The sequence below is a fragment of the Rissa tridactyla genome, chromosome 2 (genome assembly GCF_028500815.1).
Source record: "Rissa tridactyla isolate bRisTri1 chromosome 2, bRisTri1.patW.cur.20221130, whole genome shotgun sequence".
Taxonomy (NCBI): domain Eukaryota; kingdom Metazoa; phylum Chordata; class Aves; order Charadriiformes; family Laridae; genus Rissa; species Rissa tridactyla.
This window is the reverse complement of record NC_071467.1, coordinates 109,717,336-109,731,458: the sequence shown is the minus strand read 5'-3', so window position 1 is coordinate 109,731,458 and position 14,123 is coordinate 109,717,336. Positions and strand designations below refer to the sequence as shown.

General features: G+C 39.1%; 1 protein-coding gene across 3 annotated transcripts in view; it reads right to left on the bottom strand.

The window, feature by feature from the left end:
• TPK1 (thiamin pyrophosphokinase 1) overlaps nucleotides 1-14,123 on the bottom strand; it is a 307,648-nt gene that overhangs the window by 99,372 nt on the left and 194,153 nt on the right. For all 3 annotated transcript variants that reach the window (XM_054193626.1, XM_054193627.1, XM_054193628.1), the window contains one exon: nucleotides 6,464-6,610. In XM_054193626.1, the coding sequence (XP_054049601.1) occupies nucleotides 6,464-6,610 (147 nt within the window). The remainder of the gene's footprint in view (nucleotides 1-6,463; nucleotides 6,611-14,123) is intronic.

Below are 14,123 nucleotides of genomic sequence, written 5' to 3'. Positions count from 1 at the left end.
CTTGTAGTACAGACTATTCTTTTTTCACTTGGCAATGATGTTTTGGTATTTTCCTTTCCTCTCTGAAAGAGAAGTATTTTTTTAAAGTGGTTACCTGCAAGCTAACAAATTGACTTATGAGTTTGTTATAATCTGTTTGTCTGAGCAAAGGCTGTAGGATGAGACTTATAAAAAAATATTTTGCGTATGTCTTCATTATACAGACGTAATCCATAACTATTAGATGCCATCCTCTGCAAAAAAGTCCAGGAAAAATCCACATAGTTCCAAATCTTTCATAAAGCTGATGCAGATTGCACTTTTAACTGATGCTAAATAAACGGCTTGAAAGGATATGAGTTTTTCAAAAGCTAATTATTATTTCTAAGCTACTATATAAGCGTTGTGTATTTCATTCTACACATCTGTTGATGCTGGAATAGAATTACGTTATAAAGAATTTAGCTGTTAAGAGAAAACCCCACTAAAATTTTCCTTTCGTAACAGCGAGAAGCAAGATAGCAGGTAAATCTTCCCCAGGTCAAGATGTGATTGACAAAAATGAATTACATTTGCATCACTGATATCCAGTAAAATACATAAATCCTGTGGTAAACATGAAGTGACACCACTTCATAGCCATAAATTACCACAAAATAAACCTGAGTCACTTGCACCTAGAGCCTCTTGAAGGTCACATTTACACAGGTCCACTACAAAAACACATGATGAGAAAGACTGAATGATCATTAGCCCAGCTGGATTTTCCCAGGGAATGAGAAAAACACAGGCTCTAACTCTAACAGTCTTATTTTAAGAACAGAAGTTGACCTGTAACCAAAACCTCGAAGTTTCTTACCAAAGAAGGAAACTAAGGCAGCTAAACTACCAACATCGCAACTTTTTTTTCCTGAGAAGCCATTTAAAACATGCTACTGAGGCTCTGGAAGCACAAAACCCTTTTCTGCAAGGATTTCTGTGAAGGAGTCAGGCTCCCGGAGAAGGGCTTGAGTAAGACTTTTCCACTGCTAATATTTTTTGACACTGGCAGTGTTTCTGTCCAGCTGAATAGCTGGCTTTCTCATAGAAAAAGTCAATAGGAAAAAAGTCATAAAAAAGCTCATTCCAGTGACCTACAAGGAGCTTGAGGCACAGAGACTCACTGCTTTGTCAAGCAGATTAAGTTCCAACAGTGCTCTCTGAGAGCAGACACCAAACAGGAAAGACAGCCTTTCAGGACAATAAATATTTTAAGCACTAAATATATGTTTAAATATTTAGTTTAAATATTAGATATATGTTCAGATATTAAATATATGTTTAAACCCCTTCCTTGGCAACTGGGACCTTTTTGCAACTGAATCTACCAACAAAATGAACTAATAATATAGGAAAAGGAGACATCAAAGGTTATCCTCAAATTTCCAAATTCCAAAGTTATCCCGCATAAGAGGTACGCTCACTAAGGATTCTCTCCACTGAGTGCCAGTACAAGCTAGGTTTTCTTCTTACACATGAGGCAGTACAGAACAGATCTGATAACTCATTTTTGACGTTCCTGCGAAATTCAAGGAAATGGCTGCCAGAAGAAAACTCAGAAGTTGAAAGTATATACCCTGAACTTCCCATTAAACTTTATTCTACAATCACGGACACAAAGCAAACCAAATAACGTTGGCATAGAGAATTGCAGCAATAATCTCCAGTAACGTTTCCAGTCTCATACCTTTCCTCACTTGTATCTATCGCGGTGTCTGCATCCAGGAGCAGATCTCCATGCCTAGTCACTCTGTCTGCATCTGCAAAATGCTTCTGGTAATACTCTCTGGACCTCAAGCCAACTGGCACAGCACTGCTCATACGCTTATGGCTGTTCTCTCTTGTCCCCAAGACAAGGCGGTACCCTCCAACGCCTGTGCTAACCCCAGACTGTGCCCAGGCACTGCCTGCGAGAATGATAGCTGGCTCTCAACAAAAACTGTGCTTGGGACCATGCTAAATAATTAGCTGCACAGCCTACTGTATGGCAATATTTATGTTAATCAAGGGCCTTATTAATACTGTTGCTACTATTACCATAATACTATGTTCCACCTCAGTGCAGAGCTGAGGATGTAATGGCGTTTTGTAAAAAACTAAATGAGCCTCACAGTACCCATTCAGAGAAGGATGTGGGCTTTATACATTTTGCAAACTAGGAGACTGTGAGATCAAAAGACTACACAATTTATTTCTTTCCAATGAAATGGTAGTAAAGAGTCAAGAATAAGGGATGTGACTCCTGATTCTTATTGCTCGTATTTAGCTGCTGGACTACTATCCGTGACGTTAAATTATTCATCGTTTCTCACAGGGAAGGCGAGAATGCACACACAAGAAAAAGTGTGCAAAAAAAAAAAAGGGTTATCAAAGTATTCACACAATCTTTCAAAAGAGTTAGCTAACTGATAAAAATATGCTGCTGTAACACATTTTCGTGTGTAGGTAGCAATTCTTCTCTACATCCCAGGGCTGGAATCCTGTGTGGGGAAAACTGAACTGCTCAATATAATGTAAAAGACAGGCCTCATTAACTCTTGGACATCTTCTCATTTCTTGGTCATAAATCCTATTACCTTGTATTACAAACTGCCATAAAACTCACAGATAAAAGATAATTTATGCTCAGTGTACAGAAGCTAATGTTTCTGTACTCCTGAGAAGCACACAACCAGAAAATGAGAAAGTATGTATGTGAAACCTTAAGCCATTCGTATTGAGCATGGCTAGCATGATAAACATGACTCTAAGGGCCTAATGCTCTTCAGACAGGGTATATTCTAATTGATATTACCAAAATTTCAAGCATAAAATGTACAGACTGTTGCATAAAATATCCTGCTTATAAAGAGTGATTACTCCTTATTAAGAATTCAGGCTTTCCTCCCTCCCTCCACTACAGAAATATGATAACTATTCAGTACAGAAATTCTCCCCCCTCCCCTTTTTTTTTTTAATTCCAATCATCACATTAGAAAATGCTTCAGAACAAGCATCACCTCCTGGAATTCTTACACAGTATCCCTATTTCTGGCTCCTATCCTAATTAGTGTTGCACGGCACACAAAAACTAACAACCCTTGGAGCTGGCAAAATCAAAGGCAGGTCAATCTCTTATTTGCTTTTTCTCTGAAGCAATTTAAAGTCTTCGGACTTTAGCACTGATTTTAACTGTGTTGGTTACCTGCTTAAAGGAATATTTTGCTTTAGTGAAGACTGAGCAAAAGATGCATTACATTTAGGCTGTTTGTCATTAGTTTTCCATTCCCGTTCAGACGAGAGAAAATCTTTCACTGTCGACTTACACCTTCTGTAGTAACAAACTATGTTCTCATTGCTCGGGCCCTTCCATAGCTGCACCTCATTTCATGCCTGCTTTCTTTTCTTAAATACTTGTTCATCAATTTGACCTATACTGGAATTCATTTATCTAAATTTAGGTACCTACAGTGCATACCTAGATCTCAGGCTACCACCCAATTTCTCCATAGAGTCCACAGAGACAGGTATTTATGGGGTGTAATGCTTCCCATCTTTTCCCTCTTCTCCACCCCTCAGCACAGTTCATCCTTACAGGTCAGAAGTGAATACAAAAGACTTTACTTCCTTGTAGTTTTCTTCACTTTACTTCCTTGTAGCTTTCATCACTTTCCATGCCAAAACATTTTTATCAATATATTTCAAAAACTTGCACTGTTGGTCCAAGTATTTTTTTCCCCCCAAGAGATGCGTCAGTACCCAAAATGCCAATTACCCGTACATTCAGTACTTGGACAACTTTATTGGCTGATGAAAAAAGGCTTTGTTTACCTGGTCCTCCTTGCTTGGTAGTCTGCAATGTATTCCAAATCAGGCATTGTTCTTGCTTTCATTGTCCTGTCCTGTTTTCCTCTAGCACCCTGAAGACTTTTAGCAAGTCTACAAGCCTGTTTCCTACAACACTATGTACCCTATACAAGTGTATTAAGTATTGATATATTTCTTCCGCTGTGCCCCTCTATATCAACATTGTAATAATGTGAAATAACTCTCTTTCAAAGCAATTACTTTATAGATTTTATGGTGTACTTACGTGGATATCTACTCATACAATCCTCCTCTTAGTTTCTGCATTAGTAACTAAAAAGTCATCAGCCTGACTTGTTATTCCTCTTTGTATCCTTCCTAAGGCTGTTATGGGATTACCGGTTTATCTGCTCTATCCAAATATTTTTGCGTCTGCCTAGGTACACATGATAGAGAACCAATACTAGTCTCCCGCTGTAGTGAATGGAGGGCTAATGTTATTTTGAAGCAAAAACATGGTTATATTTTGCTCATATATTTTATCCAAAGAATCCAATAAAGATCAGATTCTTCTTCCCCAAGAGGGAAAGTTTTCAGATCTACATTTTATAGAAAAAGCAAGATGCTCTTAACTTTATTATTTGCATTAGAATTTGAATCTCAAAACCTTGCTTCATTTGTTGCACAGTTTCCAGACTTGCATTTCAAAAAGTCAGTGGATTTCCCACTGTGTTCCAACTCCCTCCTACCTTGATTTTAAATTACAAAAGGGAGAGGGGAAAAAGACAGAATGTCATGATTGTGGCTCTTTAGAGGAGCAAAATATCACGCTGAACTCCATACAAAAAAAAAAAAAAAGAGTACTTCCAAGCTTAGAAACCTCTTTTCTTTCTGTGTATAAACTACTCACCTGATTTTTATCTAAACTATGCAGGATTAATATTATTATCTGGAGGTACCGCGACAGTTGACAGAAGATGCTGACAGTGACAAGTTTAAACCAATACTGAGAAGCAATTTTGTGTCAAAGTTACCATTAAGATTGTTTAAACGGTCTGCCCCCTATATCTGCCCTTTATTTCTGAATGCTAGAAACAGCCTGAAGTTACAGAAGTCAGTTACTGGCAATGCAGACTGACAGCAAGGAACAGCAGAAAAAAATTAATATTCTGTGGAACTCTCCCCATCAACAAAAAAGTATTAAATGCTTCTCACATGGCATGTTAAAACCAGAACATAAAGAAGTTTCCAGCAAGCCCAAACAATTAGCAACCTCCCATTTCTACTTAAAGGCACAGAACATGAATTTTTTTCAAGTTCCAAAGGGTTCAATTATTCATCGTAGATTCTTCTGAAAGCAACCTTAGGCACGGCATTTTAAAGCCACTTATGGAAAAGATGAACGAAAAGAACAAAAAGTCTTCCCAGTCCAAGTAAATGTTTTGTAAGCTAAATTGGAAATTCTCCATCTTATTTCAGCTTTTCAATATGTTCTTAAAAATATCCTAAAATTAATTTACAGTGGTCAGTGACGTACTGCACACACAGATCAATCACAAGCGAGTTACTCCTCACTTGTAGATTTTAGCCACAGTTATCCTTTAGCCCTCTTTCCCCCTCACTCTGCTGCCTCTATGCATTTAGCTGCATGACTAATGATCAGAGTCATTCCTCGTCATACTGGCAAACGAGCTCCTGAGCCTAATATCTTTCCTGCAGACACAGTGCTTCGAAGTTGTTAATACAGCATCTGCCCCTGTGGACCTAAATCTATAATCTCATAGAACCTTATTAATGCTTTTCTCAAATTACAACGAAGCACATGTGGTGCAGGGTTTTGTCAAATTTATCTGTGAATATTATTTATTTTAATGAAATAAGCTTTCCAAGATAAAATGGAAAAGTTAGTTAAGCTTCTAGAAACCCTGACATAAGGAAAAGGTATTTCTAAACAAATAAATGAATCGCTGTAAGAGAAGACTCTTTGATGCCTAGATTTGCCTTTAATTTAAATCTTAGAAGCAGAAGCCCAGCAAGATCTTTTGTGTGTGTTGGTTTATGAGTCAATAAATGGAATAACAGACCTGAACAACCACAAAAATAACGTATCTTAAATAAATTCCCTTGTTGATCCTAGCTGGATTCCCATCATAATGAACTGCACCACTCAGACCACATAAGAACTCTGCCTGACGTGTTTGTCAGGAACTCTCTCATATCTTCCTCTTAGAGCTTTCTTTTGTTTCTCTTACTGCAGACATCCTTATTTCTACTTACCATGCAAAAGGGCTGTGTGCTAAATTTAAACTTACTGGAATCCAATTAAAAAGTTTAAAAACTTTTTTTTTTATTTATAATCAAAATCCTGCATTTACCCAAATTCAGTTTTCATATGTTCTGGATTTCTATGTTCCTCTCTGTCCTCAAACCAGGACACTCCCCTTAAAAAAAAAAATAAAATCTGTCCTGAACAAATTAAACACAAACTTTTCCAAGGCAGGAATGCAGAACCCATTGCTGTCCACTTCCCATATTCCCTAAATGTTTTAGACCCTATAGAATACAATTAAGAAAATGAGCATTTAGTGATGCTAAACATACAGTGTCAGGGTGGGTAGAAGATCAGTTTTGTTATCAAGTAACTTTTCACAACACTTACAGGTTGAAGCAGGTAAATCAGTGAGCACTCCTGAAGAACTATCACTGGAAATGGAGTGATATTTGTTGCATGGAAAAGCGTTTCCACTGATGCCATTATTTGGTCAAAGCGTCCTCCAAGTCCACCCAAAGTCACAATCACATCAATCTAAAAGATAAAACAAAAACAGCCACCAAGAAAACTTTCAGACATGATCTCTAGACCCTGAAAATCAACAATAAAATCACTTTGGGGAAAAAAGAAAAGAAAAATAACTACTGACTATAAAAAAGCAAATGTCAAATACAGTTATTTACTCCCATTACCGATAAATACCGTTATGTGATTTTTAAGGCTGAGTATTAAAGCTCAGTAAATTCATGACCAACATGTGGTACTTTTGAAAAGGATATAACCGTTCTCCCTAAAATACAGGTCAGCCTTTGCAGGTACTTGTCTGTAGGCCCTGAATATATATATATAGAGCCTAAGATATATCACTCCACATCTAAGCTCCTCAGCTAAGTGTGGTATATCTGAGCCTTATATCCCCAGATCTTAACATCATTTCAATATTATCCTCATAGCTTACAGAGTGAATAAAGGAAATTTCAGGTTAGGGCCATTGTATTTCGTTCTCATTCCTGCCACACAGCATTTTAATGTACAAGCAATCCCACTCACAGGCTGGCTCTACTCAAGATTAAAAGTACTATTTAAGTAGGAGGTTCCACCCCCAGCAACTGGCACATCATCTCCCAGCTGTCAGGGGCAGGGTCAGGAGCCGGAGCGCTCTTCTGTCCCAGTCCCAGACCTGCAGAGAGCACCGCCTGACTGCTTGCAATAGGCCACAGAGTCAGACTGCTGCTGCTCAATTCTCTCACACTCCATCAAGACGCTGAACACTTTATTTCCTATAAGCAGAAAGGGAGTATTTAAAAGCCTTGGTTAAGAGCTTTTGGGTCCTCAGATAAAAGGTCACTGAGTGCGAAGTATTATTATTATTACAGCCATAATGTGGATCAGTTGTGTTCAGTAATTGTATTTTAAAAAGCTACCACTCAGTAAGTCATATCTAGAGCCCTAACACATTGCAGCAACAGAGTCTTTAGAAGCTGCCTTGGCAATGGCCATCTGGTGAAGTTTTCAACTTTATAGGGCTTAAGTCTATGGCTACTATGATTGCATGAAGTTTTACTCAACCCAGGAGCCACATAATGGTGCTCTCTGTATCTGCAATGATGTATTAATAGCATCAGCTTCTATTTTTATTGCCAGGGCTAGGGCTTTACGATTCAGTTGAATATTGGTTTGCATGAAAATTAAGCTCTTTTCCTTCGGTGAAGAATTATACCACCTTACTCATCACCATGAAGAAAATACTTGAGAAGCCAGGATGGATCAATATAACACATTATATTAACGGCAACCACTGAGAAAACCCCACTATTCTTGTACTGCATATAGCATGTATTTTATGTGCAGGTTACAGATCACACAGACCTAACATATGACCAATAGAATATGAATGGTAGGAAAACCTATCCTTACAAAGGAAACAAAACAGCAAGAGGTAAAAATCATGTGGTCCCAGATAAGTCATAACACATTTTCCATTTTATTGATTCCAGTGTAGAAACAAACTACTTTTGTTTGATGGGTGATGACCTTCATTTAAAAGGGTGGATCAATTATCTGAAAATACTGCTACTAAAATGACGCACAAACACCAGTTTCCTACCAGACAACTAGCAGTAAAAATGCCCCCCACCCCAATAGAGGCCATTAACCTGGAACCACAGTGAAGTTACGGTGACTTTGCAAAGGATCAGGATCCACATCCGCACACACATGGTGTTTTTCTTGTGAGCAATGGGACTGATGCTGATCTTCTAAAAGTTGAGCAACTACTGTATAGTTTCTTGGTGCACATGTCTCACCATACATGAACTTGTTTTGGCTTTGATGTTTTCTACAGTTTATAAGGTAGGAATGAAGCAAACACGGAGTTTCCTATGACCTGTAATTAAAATGATGCAATAACATTCTGAATGCCTCTTCTTTCCCTTGTAAAACTGTCTGTATGTCAGACAAATCCTGTTCTGTTATTCACATGTGTACTTGCCATGTCGTACAGGACCTATCCGAAACAAGGAAGTCCTCACTGACTGTAGCTTTTTGTGATAGAGTTAGCTAGAGTACTGCAAGGTGAAGAAAAACATAACAAAAAAATACTTCTGCATTTTAAAGTGTGACAGAAGTGATCCAGAAGTCCTGCTCCTTATTCAATAGCAACAGTGCAGTGATCTTGTGGATTGGTGCCCCAAAAGCAAGAAAATAAAACCAAACTAGCATGGAGTAGATATCTGTTGAAAAGGCATTCATAAACCAGAGATTTGGGGTTGTGGCATGTTGGGAGAAAGCTAATAAATATATCTGAAAAGGCAATGTAGCTATTATTTAGGGTTTGCATGCATTGTGAAAATGAAAAATACAAGTATGTGACAGGTACACAAACAAAACCAGCTGGAGTATGAGAGGGGCAGGCAGAGAGAAAAACTAAAATTCTGCACTTCTATGATGGCTGACAGTCCTGCCTTTCACTGGATAGTCTTGGCAGCAGTGACAGGCATGCAGACATTGTAGGACTTTTAAAGCCTCTATTTGAAGGCCTAGGTATACACACTTTGTTTATTTATCAAAAACACAGAGAGGCTATGTCCAACAAAAACCTCAAGAGCCTTTTCATCCTAAAGCTATCACCTGTGGTTAAAAAACCCAAAAACCACAACACAAAAATCACAAACTAACAAAACAATCAGTTCCTTCCCTGCAATCACTGCTCCTCTCATTCTGCCAAGCACTTAAGAAAATGGATGGGCCATGAAAGCACATACACAACTCTTGGCCATTCCAAAACCTAAGACAAAGTGAATACCAAAGCACAGGACATTTATATATTCCCACACCTCAGACAGGTAAAGCTATTCATTTTTCTACTATGATTTCCTGTATAACACAGGCTACAGAATTACACTGCTACTGCTAATCAGCACAGCAGGTAGCATTTGACTAACACACTGTACTTCAATTGAAATGTCCATGCTTCACTTGAATGTCCTGTCAACAGTTCCCTTACACAATTTGTTTTCACACAGTGTCATTCATTTCCTGAAAAAAAGGATATAAAATTCTAAATAACTACCAAGAAAAGCTTAGATTATTGCAGGCACAGTGTTGAGGGCACTGTGTTCTCTTAGACTATCTATAACCTGACTTAAACATATTGCATAGCATCCTTAAAGGTCATCAAGCTTTAATTTAGAAAGAGTTGAAGATCTAAGGGTGGCATTCAGTGATCTTTCAATGATACACTTATACATTAGTCTCTCTTGAAAGAGTTTTAGGAGTGCTACCAAACAGCACAACAGTTAAAAGGAGAAGGGAAGCATAAAGAAAGACTGTACTGGCAGTTAAGGGATGTATTTCTTCCTTCTCCCCTAAGTTATTATTTAGGGCTGTAATCAAGGAGGGTAAAAGGCTGCCACCACATCAGAATGATGTTGCTCAGGTCCCTGCTTCCACTCTCACAGAGACTACTGAAATGGACAACTTGATGTAAATTGTTTCCAGGTATGGTAAACACTATCTTTCTGTGAAAACTGGTCCAGCTGACATTCCTCTTTCTGGTGTGGATGGGTTAAATACAAAGAAGATTTTTGCTTTATGGTTGAGGAGCAAGTATTTAAGGAGAAGGCTGAAAGGACACAGGAAGCTGGGAACTGCCTTGCATGAGCAAAAAGAATGCAATATCTAGCTTTGTAATGTCAGCCTCGCCATGACACCTACAAGCCAAGTCCAACACTTGAACTGACAGCAAAGGATGCCCATTCTTTTCAAAACTGTGCTCTTGGGTAAGAAATCCTCTCCCCAGGGTACGGGTAGGGCTCTGGACAGACATCTCAAAGGACTTTCTTACACATCAGCTCGGTTTCAGCCAGACAACTTGCAAACAAACGTGCCTAAGTCTCAGAAAGGTGGGTAGGTGAAAGGGAACACATTTACTGACAACAATCACTAGCACTGAATCAACAGCGAAAAAGGCCTCCCCTAAAGGAAAAATGGAATGCAACAGGAATCAAGATGTCGTAGAATCTCTAGAGCCATGAATAAACGTCCCTCCCTCTGAGACCATGGAGACCACCCACTGCTAATACCTAAGATATTTCTATGCCAATTACAGGTCAGATATTCTATCTGATTCGAACATAGCTTCCTTTTATCACCTTCTCACTTTAGTGATATCTTTTCACCTTTCACAGCCTTTCTTCATTTCCTACCATTCATAATCCTATTCCCTTAATTTAAAATTTTGAAGGAATATGATATAGAGAATAAAATTATTGTAGTAACATGCATAGTATGTTGAAGTATATTATATGCTGAGATACATATATATTGAAGTATATTACATGCTGAAAAGCAAACAATTAAGTAGTAGTGTGAATGCTACATTTATTATTGCTTTGACACTTTATCAATTTTGACCCGTTTACAAGAAAAGCAAGTTTTTTCTTCATAAGGCAATTTTGTCAACTGAGGACGTGGTGTGAAAATCCAGATCTATCCTTTCTGGTCTCTGCAACAGCTTCAGTACTGAAGACTTTAAAACACAGCAAGCACTCTCCTTGAGAACAAATGAGCCAGAGTAGATTTCGGCTCATTCTCCCACAGCTGTATTAGAGATCTTGTGCTGGCCAGATCACAGTCATTTTTTTATATCATCCACAAAATTGCAACGTAAATTTAATGAGCTATTAAAAACCTACAACCCTATGCTGTATATATAGCAGGATATTGTCCATTTTAGTTGATTATACTGGCTCTCTAACTCAGTGTTTTACTCAAAAGGTATGGCATTCATTTCCTATGGAAATGATATGCCCAGGCACACAGCAGCATCTGAACTTTGCTCTGATAGAATCCTCTTTACTCTAGATAGAATTTGCTCGTTGCTTCAGCCATCTGACTCTTCATGGGAACAACAGCTCTCAGCCAAAGGCTGCCATCCTGTCCGTGTACCTGAGGTGATAACCTTCAATCAGATTCATCGTCACCTCACTGATTCCACTAATCTTTATATTACATTGTTCCATCTCCTTCACAAAGCATTTCCTGCTTTTTATGTTCATTTTCTTACATTTTCACCCAAGTGCTTTCTCTATTTGTAACCCTTTTAATTTCAAATGAGATGTTAATTCTTTCTGCTGATGACAATAAGCATGCAAATGGATTGTATTTGTCTGCTTAAAACAAGAAACATGTATGATAGTAAGATGGAAAAGGGAAAGGCGATCTTAAAATCCAGTCACAGATTTGAGTAGCTGGAAACATTTTAATCTTGGTTCTAGTATTGACTTGTGTTTTCATGTCTGGTAAAATGACTTGATTTCATTTCAGTGCTTTGGCTTTGCTCTTTCCTGCAGGTAAATGGAACATCTGAGGGTATATATAACATCATCTGGCATAAATTTTGCAGAACATAAACTTCATAATCATTGACTTTAGTCTTTCTTATTTACAGAAACCTAATCTACAAAATTCACGTGAACTGTTGGACCCCAAGCAATCTGAATTCAACTGCTTGCTCTTGTGCTGAATACTCCTGTCTAACCTTGGTCAAAAAGTACTCCCTATGCTTCAGGTAGAGTAGGGACAGCGCTAACTCCCGCTCTACTACTGCCGGTCAGGGGGAGTGCAGGTCTACAATTCCTGCTGCCTACGAGATCAGGGTCATTAGAACTTCTTATTGCCTCAAATTTTCTGGGTGAAGGGCCTTGTTCCTACTCCGGACCATTACCATGCTGTTGTGAGTAGGCAAAATTACACTAAAACTCTTAGAGCAATCTGTTTACTTAGGCTTTGGAGGAGAATGCATGCTAGTTTTGTCCCTGATGCATTTATTTGGTGCATGAACAAGGATTCCAGGACTATCAATCACGTGTCTTCTGAAAAATCATGTCATTTTCTCTTCTTTTAAAACAGTATGACAAGACATTCACACCTATCAAGCTAACCTTTCTGCTCCCACAGCTGAACCACTGTAATCTGCAGTGCGTACTGCAGTATCACCCCCACAGAAATGTAAAACCAGTCACTGTAAACTATCATATCCCTAAGAAAGCAAGCCCTGGATCTGTATTAGCAGCAACGGAAGAGGTCCTCAAAGGATTATGCCATTATGCTAAAATGGTCTAGAAAATCTCTTTAACGATCTCATATCCAGTCACATCTAGTGCCAAAAGCTGTTTTTGGCACATGCTATGTTTTTAATCTCTTCATATACTGCCTCCAGAAGTAAAAAAAAAAAAAAAGGAAAAACAAACTAAAAACCACCATCAGTGAACAACTCAAGGGAGAAAAAGAAAGTGATCCTATCTTCTTCAAGAGCATCTGTTCTTTGTGAGTTTTGTATTTCACGTTTCACTTAAGTCTGGCTGTCGGTCTTTACTTTGAAGAAATCCACAATGTAATCCAAACGTAGCTTTTACAAAGTCTTCAGATGAGAATGTATAAAGCCAAAAGCATATTTTTTAAAATATTGTTGTCTGTTTTCTTTCAGATTACTATCCAAAAGCATTGCTACACCTGAGTGCACTTGATCTATATTTAAAAACACAGACAAACAGCAGCTACAAAATGAAGACCACCCAAAATAGCCTTCCTTCCCATCCCTCCAACATGTTTCCATGTTGTCATAAGGTCAGCAGGACAACACAACCACAACCCACCGCTTCTCTGCCACCACAACCCATCCCGCCATGCTGATGCTTGTTGTCTTGCACTCCTCGACTAGAGCCATCCAGCTGAAGGTTAACCCAGTCCTGCAGGGTCAGCAGGTGGGAAGAGCCCTGCACAAGGAAGAGGCTCTTTGCTGCAAAGACTCTCCCTAAAAGCCTCCATTATTCCCCCAAAAAGGATACAGATTGCGGTGCGTATCAGGGAGCCTTGCCTGGACCATGGCTCCTGCTGCAGCATGCTGGCAAAGAGTCTTGTACAGGAAGGTCCCTGGCTACTCAGGATCTGATGTATCAGAGACACTGTAAATTCTGCCTGCTTGCCCACAAACAGGATGTATATCCCAGGACACATATTAATGAGAGCACGTGTGCCTTTGCACACCTCCATGGGCCCTGACAACTTCTCTTTGATTTCCTTTACAGTCCTGTGATGGGTTAACCTTGGCTGTCAGCCAGGCATCCACCGCAGCCGCTCTCTCGCTCCCCCTCCTCAACAGGACAGGAGGAGAAAATAAGATGAAAAAGCTCATGGGTCGAGACAAGGACAGGGAAATCGTTAATTACCAATTACCATAACGGGCAAAACAGACTCGACCTGGGGAAAATTAATTTAATTTATTGCCAATTAAAAATCAAGTTAGAGGGGAAAAAAAAGACAAAACTAAAACTACCTTTCCACCACCCCTTTTTATTCCCAGGCCCAACGTCACTCCTTCATTCCTGACTCCTCTATTTCCCCGCTCCCACCAGCGGTCCAGGGGAACGAGGGGCTGTGGTCAGCCCATACCAGCTCCTCTCCTCCTCTCCTTCCTTCTCACGTTGTTCCCCTGCTATAGCGTGGGGTCCTCTCCATGGGGTACAATCCTTCAGAAACAAACTAC